General features: G+C 34.0%; 1 protein-coding gene across 3 annotated transcripts in view; it reads right to left on the bottom strand.

Annotated features, from left to right (window-relative positions):
- Positions 1–15,586, bottom strand: part of RAPGEF6 (Rap guanine nucleotide exchange factor 6) — a 151,797-nt gene that overhangs the window by 115,886 nt on the left and 20,325 nt on the right. For all 3 annotated transcript variants that reach the window (XM_039879999.1, XM_039879997.1, XM_039879998.1), the window contains exons 3-4: positions 14,876–14,932; positions 10,885–10,968 (exon numbers count right to left, since the gene is read on the bottom strand). In XM_039879999.1, the coding sequence (XP_039735933.1) occupies positions 10,885–10,968; positions 14,876–14,932 (141 nt within the window). The remainder of the gene's footprint in view (positions 1–10,884; positions 10,969–14,875; positions 14,933–15,586) is intronic.

The following is a 15,586-nucleotide window of genomic DNA, read 5'->3' as shown; positions in this document are numbered from 1 at the left end:
GTATGGGTGATGAGAGATCATTAAAATTTACAGGCCACAGAACAGGAAAGGAGGGAGCAGCAGAGAGACAGGAAATGAGACAGAGAGAACAAGAATGTATGTGAATGGACGTGGTTCCCTAAGGGTATAGGAGCAGAAAAATACCAATCCCCTAGAGATGTTGGAGCTGTCCTGAAGTAAGTAGCACAGTGCACTCCTCGCATGTGTGATGCTGCTGTGAACAAAACTATGGTGGGGAAAAAATGTGCACGACAGTGCACGTGTGAGCACACGCACATATTTTGGTGATCTTCAGGAAGGTTGCCTTTAGTACTATGACTATATGAGAACGAACCAATTAAAAGCCAGACTGCAAAGACGACATAATACATGGAGCACTGGGCAGAGTCCTCAGAAATGTATTTCGTTAGTAATGTGATAAATTAGTCCTAAAGAAGTGCTGGACTTGCGCAAATATAAAACATATGACTCTATGTGATCAAATGGATTCCAATTTAACTAAACGGCACATCAGAACAAAGTCCAATACTGCCCTAAAATACAACAAAAGCTGGAACCCAGCAAGATAAAATTCACAATGTCCAACATTCAGTAAAAAACAGGCATGCAAAGAAACAGGCAAATATACTCCATAACCAAAAGAAAAACCAATCAATAAAAATAGACCCAGAACTGTCAGCAGTGAGAGAATCAATAAACATAAAGAATTGATAAAATAGCTATTATAACTAATAATTTAGTCAAGGTTGCAAGATATAAGATCAACATATGCAACAGCTCAACACTGGAAACTACAAAACACTGTTAAGAGAAATTAAAGATCAAAATTAAAAGAGTGATGCACCTTGTTCATGGTTCAAAAGAGTGAACTGCTAAGATTTCACTACTTCCCAAATTGGTCTACAGATTCACTGCATTCCCAATCAAAATCCTGTTTGTTTGTTTGGTTTTTTTATTTAACAAACTGATTCCAAAATTCATACGTAACTGCTAAGAACCTATGATAATCAAAATAATTTGGCAAAGTTGGAGGACCCATATCTTATTTTGCAATTTATTATAAAGCTACAGTCATCACAATAATGTGGTATTGGCACCAGATAGAAAAATAAATCAATGAAAATAAGTAAAAATTGGGAAATAGGCCCACAAATATATTATAAATATATTTTTAAAAATTAAATGTTAATAAAGATGCAAAGGTAATTCAGAGAAAGGAAAGTTCTGTTAACAAATGCTGGAACAACTGAATAGGCGTAGGTAAAAAGATGAAATTAGATCCATATATCAAACATAGCTTGTGAAAAAAACTAGCTCAAAGTAGATCACAGACCTAAACAGATCATAGCAAAATCTAAAACTATTGTGGACAAAAAAGGGGCTCTGTAATAAATCTGACCAAAAGCAACCTTACAGGTTGATCTGATCATAAATTCCTACCAGGGTAACTCTTGGTGGGAGTCATGCCTCAGGCCTATAAAAAGATTTACCTTTGCCTTAAGCAAGCTCTGTTCATTGTTTAAGTTAACACACCTTTTAAAGGCCTTTTTCCTCACTCCTCAGAAGCATAACTACCCTCATGAGACTACAAATCTTAACTATCCTGAAAGCCAATCCTAAGAGATTTCCCTGCCCTGTTTTCTCCCAATTTGGGTCATCTTTAGTTCCCTCTTTAATTCTAAATGTATAAAAACAAACTCCAACTGTCATTCTTGGAAGTATTTTTCAGTCTGTTGAGACTTGCTTCCAGCTGTGTCCTCTGGCTCAAATAAACTCTAATAAACCCTTATAGAAATTTTCTACAGGTTTGGACGTTCTTATGTCTCGAAACTATAAAACTCCCAGAAGGAATTACAGCAAAAAAATTCTGTGTGACCTTGAGTTAATAAAAGATTCTTACATACATAAACAAAACCACAGTCCATTAAAGAAAAAAAACTGATAAATCGAACTTCAAAATTAAGTTCTTCAACTCTTCAAATAACAATTAACAGATGGAAAACACAATCCACAGACTGGGAGGAAATATTTGCAAGTCGCACATCTGTTAATAGACTGTATACAGCATACATAAAGAACTTTTGAAAATTAAAAAAAAAAAATTAAACAATTATCCCTCTCCCCCTAAATAGACAAAAAAATTCAGAGATACTACACAAAAGATATACAACTGACAGACACATGAAAAGAAGCTTACCATCACTAGTCTTTAGGGAAATGTAAATTTAAACCACAGACAGATACCACCACATAACTATTACTAGTATATGCCACTTAAAAAGACTGACCTTACCAATTGTTGGTAAGGATATGATGTGGAACAACTGAAACTCAGACAACGCTGGTGAGAATATGAAATGGCATAACTTTGGAAAAGAGTATGGCACTTTCTTAAAAGGTGCTACATAACCTAGCAACATTTACATACATATCCAAATTAAATGAAAGTTTGTGGCTACCAGCAGACTTATAACATAGCCATTCTATTTACTTCAGAGAAATGAAAGCGAATGTCGACATAAAGACTTGTACACAATGTTCATAGGAACACTAGTCCAAAATAGTAGAAAGCAGAAAACCACCCAAACGTCCTTCAGTAGTTGAATGCTAAACAAATAGTGGTAATATCCATACAAGAGAAGCTGCAATAAAAAGGAATAAAATGCTGACACATAGCAACATAAATAAACTGCAAAATAATTTACTGAGAAGTCAGACAAAAAAAGGCTACTGTATGCTTTCCTTTATGAAAAATTCTAGAAAATGTAATCTAGTAACAAAAAGAAAAAAAAAATCAATGATTCCTGGGGACCAAGGAAGGATGAAATGAATGGTTTACAGAGGGCACAAGGACATTTTGGGGGGTGGGAGGGAGGTGATGTTTATGTTCATTATTTTTATCATGGTTGTGATTTTACGGGTATATACATATGCCAAACTTATTGGATTGTACACTTCACACATGTATAGTTTAGTTTACATCAATTAAGAAAATGAAAACGCAAGCCAAATAAGATAAAATCTATGTAATACCTGTCAGCTTGCATCATAAATGTATTAAAGATTCCTATCAAGGAATAATGAAGACAAACAACTTTGAAACAGGCAAAAAACCAAAACTTAGATACTTCACAGAAGAATATAAAAGAAGCAATGGCCAATGAGCACAAGGAAAAGTGCTTATTATCGTTATACAGCAGGAAAATAAAAATTAAAACCACTTCATAGTGACTAGAATAGCTACACGGACTGACACCACCTCATGTTGGTAACTACATAGAAAGAGAACTCTTATACACTGCTACTGGGCATCTAAAATAATACAACCACTGGGGGACAGTTTAGCAATTTCTCATAGTTTCTCTATTAAACTTCAAGACATATTATTGAAGGGGTTCAGAATGAGCCTCCCCAAAATATGCCACTTTAGCATGTGGATTATTTTCAGCTGAAGGCTATCAAGACCAAGCAGACTCAAGAAAAACTTTTACTTCTCCCTTAATTACCTAAAAGAATTTAGATAGGGTACTTGGCCCAGAAAAAGAGTTATTACCAGAACTATTTATCTCAATGACCTATCTGTATGGCAGGACAAACATCCAAGTATTAAACATCTGCTCTTGTCATCCCATGAATTATTCATCTCTCCTTTTAAGTCCCAGACCCTACCCCATTCCTTAGTTGAGGATAGCATATAAGCTTTAACTGCTCAATTTGTCCTTGGGTTGCAATGCCTTTGTGGGGCCCCTGTACATATGTAATTTAATTTGTTTTTCTCCTGTTAATCTGTCTTATGTTAATTTGATTATTAGAAAAGACAAAGAACCTAGAAAGGTAGAAAGAAATTTTTCGTCTCCTACATTACGAAGCAACAGTAATTACAACAGTGTGGCATTCAAGCAGGGATAGACAAAATCAAATAGAACAGTTTAGGAGCCAAGAAACAGGCACACAAATATATGGATATTTGTTTTACGAAAATGGTAGTATTGAATGAAAGTCGGAAAAGGGCATATAGGAATCTAAATGAAAAACCATGCAACATTATATCATACAAACATCCAAGTATTAAACATCTGCTAAGTTCTAAGGAGTTCTAAGGAGACTATAGATCTAAATGTGAAGGGAAAACAAGTTCTAGAAAGTAATAAAGGAAAATATCCTCAGGGTCTCAGGTACAGAAATGTTTCTTAAGCGAAGATGAAAAAATGGAAAAGACAAAATTGTTCTACATTTCATGAACCTGTGTTCATGAGAATGAATAATATAAGGCACAACGTGAGGAAAAGATATTTGCAACAAAGATAATCAAGCAAGAAATTAGGTGTATATGAAGGATTTCTACATTCTGATAACAAAAGACAATGCATTAGAAAAATGGAGAACAGAATTTAAGAAGCACTTTACAAAAGAAGTTATTCAAATGTACTCACTCATCAGCCACCAATAATATGCAAATCAAAACTATAATGAGATATATATTCTCAATAGAATAGCTGAAATTAAGCCATCAAAAAAATTAAAAACGAAAAGACTGACAATACTACATATTGGTGAGGATGTGAAACAATAGGAATTCTCATTCACTGCTGGTGGGTGTGTAAATTGGTACATCTACTTTGGACTACAACTTGCAAATGAACGCTGAATATAGGCATATCTTATGAGCCAACAATTCTCTGCTAGGTATACTGTACAGAAATGTATGCACATGTGGATTGAATGTACAAGAATGTTCACAGCTACTTATAATAGCCCTAAACTACACAAACAATAAAATATTAATGAGAATAAATTAACTCTAACTACATGCAACATGAATGAATCTCATAAATACATTGGGTCAAAGAAGCTATATACAAAAGAATACTGTATGATTAAATTTATATTAAGTTTAAAAGTAAACAAAACTAGACAACAATGTTTACATGTACATATCCTCAAGCTAAAACTCTACAGATATTCAAGACTGATTAAACTTTAGGAAAATGGTGATCTTTCAGAGGAAGTAGGAGAGTTGATTTGAGAAAAGACATGCAGACTAAGGAGACATAGCCGCCTTACCTCATACCTAGAAACAAATGCAGGGAGGCAGTCAAAATGGGGAGACAAAAAAAAAAAACACGTCCCAAGAAAAAGGACAGAACAAAGCTCTAGAAAAAGAACAAAATGGAAGCAATTTACCAGATGGAGAGTTCAAGACACTGGTGATAAGGATATTCAATGAATTTAGGGAAGAGTTGAAAAGCTCAGAGCTTTAACAGAGAGAGAGAGAAAATATAAAAATGAAGACAGAAAACATAAAGAATCAGTCAGAAATATAATAACTGAAATGAAGAATACCTAAGGAAAAATCAACACATTAGATGAAGCAGAGCATACAGTCAGTGATTCAGAAGATAAGGTAGCAGAAACTATGTAATCAGAACAGCAACAACAACAAAAAAGAATCCAAAAATTTGAGCATAGTTTAAGGGGCCTCTAGGACGACATCAAGTGCAACATTCGTATCATAGGCATGCCAGGGGAGAAGAGAGAGCAAGGAATTGAAAAACTGAAGAAATAATGACAGAAAACGTCCCTAACTTGGTGAAAGAAAGAGACATACAAGCCCAGGAAGCACAGAGCCCCAAATTAGATGAACCCAAAGAGGCCCACATCAAGACACATCATAATTAAAATGCCAAAGGCTACAAAGAGAGAATCTTAAAAGCAGCAAGAGAAAAGCAATCAGTTACCTACAAAGGAGCATCTATAAAATTGTCAGCTGATTTCTCAACAGAAATTTTGCAGTCCAGAATGGACTGGCACAAAATATTCAAAATGATAAAAAGCAAGGACCTAAAACCAAGATTACTATACCCAGCAAAGCTATCATTTAGAATTGAAGGACAGATAAAGAGCTTCCCAAACAAGAAAAAGCTAAAGGTTATCACCACCAAGCCAGTATTATAAGAAATATTAAAAGGACTTAAGAAAAAAGAACAAAAATATGAATAAAAAATGGTAATAACTACATACCTATTAATAATTACTTCAGATGTAAATGGATTAAATGCTCCAGTCAAAAGACAGGGTAGATAAATGGATAAGAAAACAAGAAGAGCCTTACATGTGGTACCTAAAAGAGATTCACTTCAGATCGAAAAACACACAGACTGAGAGTAAAGAGATGGAAAATGATATTTCATGAAAATGGAAACAAAAAAAGCTGGAGTAGTAATACTTACATCAGACAAAAAGGACTTTAAAGCAAAAGACAAAGAAGGATCCAGTTATCCCACTTCTGAGTATTTATCCAAAGAAACCCAAATCACTACTTCAAAGGGACATGGGAATCCATATGTTCACTGTGCCATTATTTACAATAGACACATTATGGAGGCAACGTGGCTGTCGACACATCAATAGATGAATGGATAAAGAAGAGGTGTTAACATATACACACAATGGAATATTATTCAGCCATAAAATAGAAATCTTGCCATCTGCAACAACATGGATGACTTAGAGGGTATTGTGCTGAGACAGAGAAAGACAAATGCCATATGATTTCACTTATATGTGGAATCTAAAGAATCAAATGAACAAAACAGAAACAAACCCATAGATACAGAGAACATTTTGATGGTTACCAGATAGGAGGGGAATTGGAGGTTCAGTGAAAAAGGAGAAGAGATTAAGAAGTACAAATCAGCAGTTATAAAATAGTCATGGGGATGTAAAATATAGCATAAGGAATATAGTTCATTATATTGTAACAACAATGTATGGTGTCAGATGGGTACTAGATTTATTGGAGTGATCACTTCATAAATCATATAAATGTCTAATCACTATGTTTGTACACTTGAAATTGATACAATATTGTATGCCAACTCTTATTGAAAATTAAAAAATTATTTTAAAAAAGACATGCAGGCTGCTTCTAAGGTGCTGACAATATTTAATTTCTTGATCTGGTAGTGATCAGGCAAATATATGATTTACAGTAACTCATTAACATATACATTTAGGTTATCTGCACTTTCCCTATATATTTCACTAAAAAAGTTAAAATCATAAAACAATGTTTCTACTTGGGTCAAAAATGGGAAAACTAATTGAGAATACTTCTTAAAGTACAACTTATACTGTTTCTTTTGATTAGTACAAATTTATTACTTTGTCTAAAATATTATTTTTAAAAGTATGTCTTGAAAAACAATGCCATTTAAAGGTGACTTTCCCAACCTTAATGACTAGCAGAGTGCCTGACACAAGCAAGCACTCTATAAACATTTTCTAAACAAATTAATGCCTCAGTGCTTGACATATTCTGACTGAAATGCCTGTTTCCCCCTTCACTGCCTGGCTAATCCTGTTTATCTGTGGAATCCATGTCCAAAACTGCCTCCCCAAGAAAGTTTTCTTTCCATGTCACACAACACTTAGGCCCTTTTTAAACAAAGCCATCATCCCAATCCAATGTTAAGTCAATCTTTTTTTGTTTTTTTGTCTTAATGCCTGTATCTTATATAGAGATGACAATCAATGCTTATTTGCTGAATAAATGAATACATGCATTAAATTTTATTTAAAAATCACATGTAATGAAGTCCTTGCTTTCTTGAGGTACAGCAAGATTTTACTGTGACAACTAAAAAGTGAATTAAATTCTAGAAAAAGGCTAACTTTATTTCAAAAGAAAGACATTTAAATTTCAGGCTTGATTTATTATCTCCTTTGTTTATAGTAAATTGTAAAATATATGTTACTGGTTTAAATTACATATAGAATTTCACTATAAAATAATAGGTGTATTTGGATGCTTTGGTAAAATATATGCCAACTAGAGTTTAGGAAATAAACCCCATGAAAATTCAAGGCCTTGCTCCCTCAGTGAAGTTTCTAGGAGTTCCATAATTTGAGGCATGCAGGATATTCTCTTCAAGGTGAAGTACAAGTTGATTAGGCACTATCACAACAAAGAGAGGCATAATACCTGTTTTTTTTTGTTGTTGTTTTTTTTGGGGGGGATTTTGGAGGTAACATATATCGAGTGTGAGTATGCTACTTTGACCCATCTTCAAGGTGTCCTCAAGGTTGCCAGCAAGTTTAGATTGCAGTATAAGTCACTGTACCACTGGGCTTTATAGTCCAGCATATTCAATAACTTTAGTATCTACAATAAATTGGCATGCTCTATGGAGCTTCTCACAAGCACTGATATGACAACAACAGTGTAGACTTCTATGCCTTCTTCTAAAAATTACATTACATCCTCAAATAACATCATTTCATTCAATGTCATTTCATAATTATGTTGATGAGGGGGAAAAAAAAAGATTCCCGGCTGAGGTCACTGTCTGTGTGGTGTCTGCACACTATTCCCATATCTGTGTGTGTTTTTTCTGGGTACTCCAGTTTCCTCCCACATCCCACGGATGTGTATATTAATTAGCATGCCTACAGTGCCTCAATCTGAGTGAGTGAGTGTGTGTGCACACACGCACACACACACCCTGTCTTAGAAGGAAGGGCATCTTGTTCAGGATGAATTCCCACCCTTGCGCCCTGAGCTGCTAGGATAGGCTCTAGCCACTCATGACTCTGAACTAGAATAAGTGGAAAATAATTATCTTACTTGTTTTTATTAATCTTTCTAAATGTATGTATAGCTCACATTTACTTCTGCGTTTAATATCAGATGTGTTTTGATTCTTTATTTAGAAGTCTGGTGATGTTTTTGTGATCAGAATTATGCCATAGGAACTTAACTCTTGTTTATATCAATTAGCCTATGGTAAAACTGGTTTTGTTATAAGTCGTTTCGCTTAAAGTAGCACTTTCCAAGAATCTATCAACTTTTGAGAAACAATTCTGGCTTGCTACTGGGCATGGTAGAGGCTGAATGCCTAACTATGGGGCATCAGGTTACCATGTAGCCTGACTTCCCATCATGAAGTGCATACCTAGCCATAGGGTAGGGCATGAATAGTAGCAACCTATTATCAAATGAATATGGTATATAAGAGACCAAGTTTACCCAGGTCCAGAGTAAGTCGCATGAGGTGGCTCAGACTCCTGCAATACCAACTCCTGTTGCATTGCCTCCTCTACTGCAATCTGTGCCTATGCCTACTTGGAGAGCTCCTTATGACCAGCTGACTGAGGAGAAAATACTTGAGCCTGTTTTACAGATGAGTCTGCAAAACATGCTGGTACCACCCTAAGGTGGACAGCCCCACTTGGAGGTGACCCTGAAGTAAGGCAATGAAGGAAAATTCTCCTAGGAAACAGAACTTCGAGAAAAGTTCAAACTGGATTGAGAGAGGACCAAAATTACTGATGTAAACAGATTCATGAGCAGTTATCATTGGTTTAGTTGAATGGTCAGGGACTTAAAAGGAACAGGATTAGAAGACTGGTAACAAAGAACTCTGGGAAGAGGTATTTATTTGAAAGACTTCTTTCAGAATGGCCAGGCTTTGAAGTTATCTGCATCCCATAGGAACACCCATATGAATTCCCAAAGGGTATCTACTGAGGGGAGGCTTTTAATAATCAGGTAAACAAAATGATATGCTCTGTGGGTGTCAATAAAACTCTTTCCCCAGCCACCCCACCCCAGTGTTTGTTCAATGGGCCCATGAATGTGGCACAGATGGGAGATACACAGGGGCTCAATGTTAATGCTACTGCTGGATACCTAACCTGCTGACAGTAGAGACCAACACTGACTCTGATATGCACCATTCCGTAAATAAAAGAACTATTAAGGATTTTATTTGTAAAAACAGTTAACAATGTTTTAGTCTGCTAAAGTCAAGAAGCACAGATTTCATCGAACCAAAGGTCAATGATGTAGGCATGATGTTAAAAATGGCAACAAAACTAAGATGTCCCATAGCATCTATCGACTAGACTGTACCTTAATACTTAAATTGAACAGTTTTGCAACTAAATTAATTTAGCTACAATTAGAAGTCTTACTTTAGAAGACCAAAAATATCAACATATTGGAAAAAAGTCACTAAAAATTGCTTTTATATCACCAAATTGTAATTTGAGGCCCCAAAATATTAAGAATTGCTGACAGAACAAATTCTCTATACATCTGACCATCTTTCCAACCGCCCTTATCTTCTTTTCTCTAATTATGGTGGTGATAATTAACAATTACTTGTAATAGTCAGGCATTGTTCTAAGAGCTTTATTAGGTATTAACTCATTTATTCCTCAAAACTAGCCTATGAAATAGGTTCCATTATTGTCCTCATTTTACAAAAGGGGAAAGAGGCAGAAAAGGATTAAAGAATTTGCCCAAGAAGTAGTAAAGCACAGACATGAACTCATGCAGTCTGGCTCTAGAGTGTCAACTTTTACAGACTTCTGTTGAGAGCTCTGAGTAGTAGCTTGCCAAAACTTGCTAAAGGCACTTAAGTACTACTATTATCCTCATTTTACAGTTAAGAAACCAAATTTGACCAAAGTCACATAACTAGTAAGTGATAAAATCAGGATTCTAACCCAGTTTGCCTTTCTCTAAAAATCAATTTCTTAACTATTAAGGTGTATTGCCTCTTTACAATTATTAATAGCAATGAATCCAAAAACCATCAGATAAACTAGATCAAATCTTACATAAAACTAAAGATCAAATAGGAATAAGATACTCTGCCACGGTGTAAACTTAAAGATTACACTCTCAGAAATAAGAAATATCAGTTGATTCCTGCCAATTATTTCCAATTACCAACGAGTAAAGACATTTAGAAAATGTATCACCTACTGAGAGAAGATACACATCTTACATAAAATAGTTTAAGGTAAGAAATAAAATAAATAGATATAATGTTAGCTTTGCCTGCCACATGCACTAAGCAGCAAATGTAAACATACCTGCAAGGAGGCAAGACCATGGAGTCTTTCATAAGCACAGATCCAGAAAGCAGGATATACCAACATCTGGCAATAGTTTCTGAACTGTTTAAAGGGAAAAGTAAATTAAAACACACATTCACATGTATACAGATTCAACACAAAATACACAGCACGAAATACATTCTAATAATATTGTAAAACATTAAAAATTAAATAATACTACTGGGAAATTTTACCTGTTGCCTAAGATTTTACACAGATCATGTTCACATGGGAAAAAGTATAATCATTATCTTAAAATATAGACTTCAATAGCATATGTTCATCAGCTTTGTCTTATTAATTATATTATTAACTTCACCTTCTTCATTTTTGTGTAGCGGATCACCACATTTGATAAAGATTAACTTAAATATTGTATAGCATCTACATATTAGAAAATCCTATTTCTGATAACTTATGTATATTAAAGACAATATTATTTGTAATTCACAGATTTATCAATGGTGCATCTTAACTTTCAACTATAATTTGGATCACGATGATTTCATTTCTTTTAAATTTTATTCTGACATTAATATATGTCTACCTAATCTCTCATTTTATTGTTTGAAGGATAAAATAAAAAGAATATCAGATGACTTAAGTCCATCAGCATTTTAGTTCACTTAAATCTCCAAAGGAAACTCAGAATCTTATTAGATGCTAGTTTATAATCCAAACTAACCTTTCTGTCTTTCTCTCAAATATCTTTATTTACCATACCTAAGGCTTCAACTGTATATGTGAAGGATTCTAATACTTATAAAACTGTATATCTGGCTGTCTACTTAACATGTCAACTTGTATGTCTAACAGGTAACTCAAATTAAACATATTCAAAATTGACCTATCATTTTCTTCAAGCTTGGATCTTTTCTAGTATTCTCTGTCCTCAATAAACAGTAGAATTCTCCATCCAGAAACCTAGGCCTCCAAACCATTCCACGTAGCACCCAGGGTAAGCTTTTTGGGTTGATCCTATTGCTTACCATGAGAAGGAAATATTGTCAACTTTTCAGTGGGTGCTTTCAAGTTCTTTATATCCCTTCCTATCTTCATCAAGGGAAGATGCAAATGGCTGCAAAATTCCTACTTAAGTTGTTTAGAAATCCCACTTCCTTACTCTTTTGAATATAATTTACAAAATCAAGAGGGAACAAGATCAGTAAGGGAAAAATCTGCCCAAAATTAAGGCAGAAGAAAGTTTTAACTGGATGCCAGGACAAGCCTCCAATTTTATCTCATTTGGCCGAAGCAGTCACAATGCTGTCAGTAAATTCCACTGAAATTCAGGAAAAATCCTGAAGTTCTCTCCTACCACCAAGAGAACCATGCCAGCTTATAAATCAGAAACTGTTCAGATCTTGCAAAGAATTCCACTCTCAAGGGCATAGTTTGACAATGCAGATGATAAGCACACACAAGGAAAGTGAAACTCTTTAAGGCGGGGCCCTGCTATCTCCTTTTTCTTTGTAAGCAAATGAATCCAAGAATAATCTAGCCCAGAGAAGGGAAACATACTTAATCTTGTCAGATTTTACTCCTTCAAAGGCAATGCTCCTAAAATAAAGACCAAAAACTCTTAAGGTAGCCTCCACCTGCAACTCCAGGCTCCTCCCTCTTGCTGTGTCCTCCTCTTTGCCCATGGCACTTGAACACTCTGGTTTTTTATAAGAACTGTGCAAACAACAAAATCCAATTTTAGAACATTTCTATCATCACAAAGAGATTTCTTATGCTTTGTCTGCAGTCAATCCCTGCCTCCAATAATCTGTTCCAAACAGAACCAATAATCTGTTCTGTCTCTATAGATTTGTCTTTCTCAGACAGTTCATATGAATGGGATCACATAATATGTGGTGTTTCTATCTTCTTCCACTTAACATAATGTTTTTGAGGTCTGTCCTTGCTGGAGAGTATATAAGTACTTTATTCCTTTTTATTGCCAAATAATAATCCACTATACAAATATACAGAATTTTATCTATCTATTCATTGGACATTTTGATTGTTTCCAGTTTTAGGCTAGTACAAAAAGTACTACTAAAAGCATTTGTGTACAGTCTCTGTATCATATTTATTTTCATTTCTCTTGGGTAAATACGTAAAAGTAGAATTACTGGGTCATATGGGTAAAACTGTTTTAACTTTTAACGAAACTGCAAAACTGTTTCCTAAAGTGGCTATACCATTTAACATCCCCACAACCAATATATGAAGATTCTAGGTGTCACCATAACCTCGCCAAAAACTATTACTGTCTGCCTTTTTGACTGTAGCTATTCTAATGGGTATAAAGTGATATATCATTAATTATCATATATGGTGTTATGGTAAGGGTCTAAATTAACTTTCTGCATGTAAAAATTCAATTAACTCAGAACCATTTGTTGAAGAAACTATGCTTTCTCTATTGAAATTCTTTAGCACCTTCATCAAAAATAAACTATTTGTTGGTGGTTCCTTTTAAATCCTCAACCATGTTATAACCACACTGTGCACAGATCTTAGCTACAGGTCATTTTTAAAAAACAGAACTGTTCATAAATCTAAGGGTTTATTTCTGGGCTCTCAATTCTGTTCCAATAATCTATATAACTATACTTTCCTTTGGTTGCACTTAAATATGTGTAACTATTTTAATTAACTCTCTCCCCCCCTCACTACACAATAAGCTCAATAAGACAAATACTGTCTTCCCACCATTCTATACCAGGGTAAGCATAATGTATAGCAGACATTTAATAACAATGAATGAATGGATCAACAAATGAATGAATGTAGCTATTAAGACCCATATGAATCATGTAAATACTTTAGAAATGATGATATATGCAATGTGCAGGTAACGAAACATGAAAGTCAATACCATTCATACATACCAGTTGAATCTATATAATAAAAGGTCGCTGCTGCCAAAACTTTTAGAAGGAAAAAAGAGAAGAATGTCTTCATAATCTTGAGGAAGTGACAGATTTTAGTTCTTAACTAGACATGGAAAGCACTAATCACAAGGGGGAAAACTGAGAAAGCTGGGAATTTCTCTTCTTCGAAAGATGCCATTAATAGAAAGACACAGAGTGGGAGAGGATATATGCAACATAAGTACACAACAAAGGACTTGGATACAGAATTCAAAAGGAATTTCTACAAATCAATAGAAATAAGACATACAACCCAATTAAAAAATGGTCAAAACCTTGAATTGAGATTTCACAAATGAACTATCCAAAAAGCCTATAAGAACATGACAATCATTCGCCATCATCAGTAAGCAGAGAAATGGAAAATAAAGTCACAATGGGATAACAAAATAAATGCACATGTTAGATTCTAATATTAGAATATCCTAAATTTGAGCATGTACATTTCCAATAATTCTATTCCTAAGAATATGCCCAAAAGGAATGAGTAAATTAGGGCACAAGAAGACGTAAACAAAATGTTTAAAGAAACTTTATTATTCATGATAGCAAAAAACTGAAAATAACCTAAATATTTATAAATAGTGGAAAGGACAAACGAATTATCATTTTCATACAAATGTATCCTTTAAAGCAGTAAAAAAGAATGAATGCAAAAACATGGAAGAATTTCAGACATGTGTGAAGTAAAAAACGTCTGACTAAAAGACTTATCTATATGACATTCAGAGAGAGGCAAAACTAATCTACAGTGACAGAAGTCAGAACTGGATTATCTTTCCAACAGAGTTGACTAGAGCCTTCTGGAGAGCTGATATGTTCTGTATGTTCATCTGGGTAGGAGTTACACAGGTGTATATATTTATTAAACTTTGTCCCACTCTACACCTTTTGTGCACTCTATATCTGTTATACTTCACGGTTCATGAAAACATTTCAATGTGCTCTACAGAAAATGTTACAGAATCAAATGAATTTCAAAGTTAGAAGTCAAAATTTAAATATTAAAGCAATTAATTTAAGCTAATTACAGAAATACTTACCAAAATAGAATTTGATTGCCACTGTATCTCTCATAGCGTGCTCTTGCAGACATTAATCTAAAATATTAAAAAAAGTAAAAGTTTTAATCAGATCTACCACTAAATTTATCACTAAACTATAAGCATTTAGAAACATATACATTAAATACAACATTTTCAAAAACACAATCAGATATTAAGTGGCAACAAGTATAGTACTCTTATGTACATCCTATCATCTGTTAATTCACTTTAAATAATGTTCTTTTTTAATATAAAAAATATAGATTTCTCTGAGTCACACTAAATCCTCATGTGAAGAAGAGTTATTGGCAGAGGCATAAACAAACTATTGAGTAAGTATATAAATTTGCTTGCATTTAAAAAATACTTTTAGTATTACTAAATGCTCTCATTTTCAGTTTTCTTTTTTATTTGATATATACAAACATCTAAATTATGTTTTACAGAAAACAGGATATAATAAATCCCAAACAAGTATATTTTAGCAACCTGGGCCATAAGCTAAACTTAAACAACAGTCAGAAAAAGTGATAGATAAGCTGGTCATGGAAGGAAAACACATTTTAATTAAAATGTTAAACAAAGTTACTATAGAGCATTACAAAACTCAAAAGTGTTTTTTACAAATATAATCACAATGATAAAAGGTAGGAGAGAAAACTTATTTACAGAATAGGAAAATGAAGTTCAAAGAGTTTATGGGTCTTG

This window comes from Pteropus medius, unplaced genomic scaffold (assembly GCF_902729225.1).
Source record: "Pteropus medius unplaced genomic scaffold, Ma_sr-lr_union100, whole genome shotgun sequence".
Taxonomy (NCBI): Eukaryota; Metazoa; Chordata; class Mammalia; order Chiroptera; family Pteropodidae; genus Pteropus; species Pteropus medius.
The sequence above is the reverse complement of the archived record's forward strand: the minus strand, read 5'-3'. Positions and strand labels throughout refer to the sequence as shown.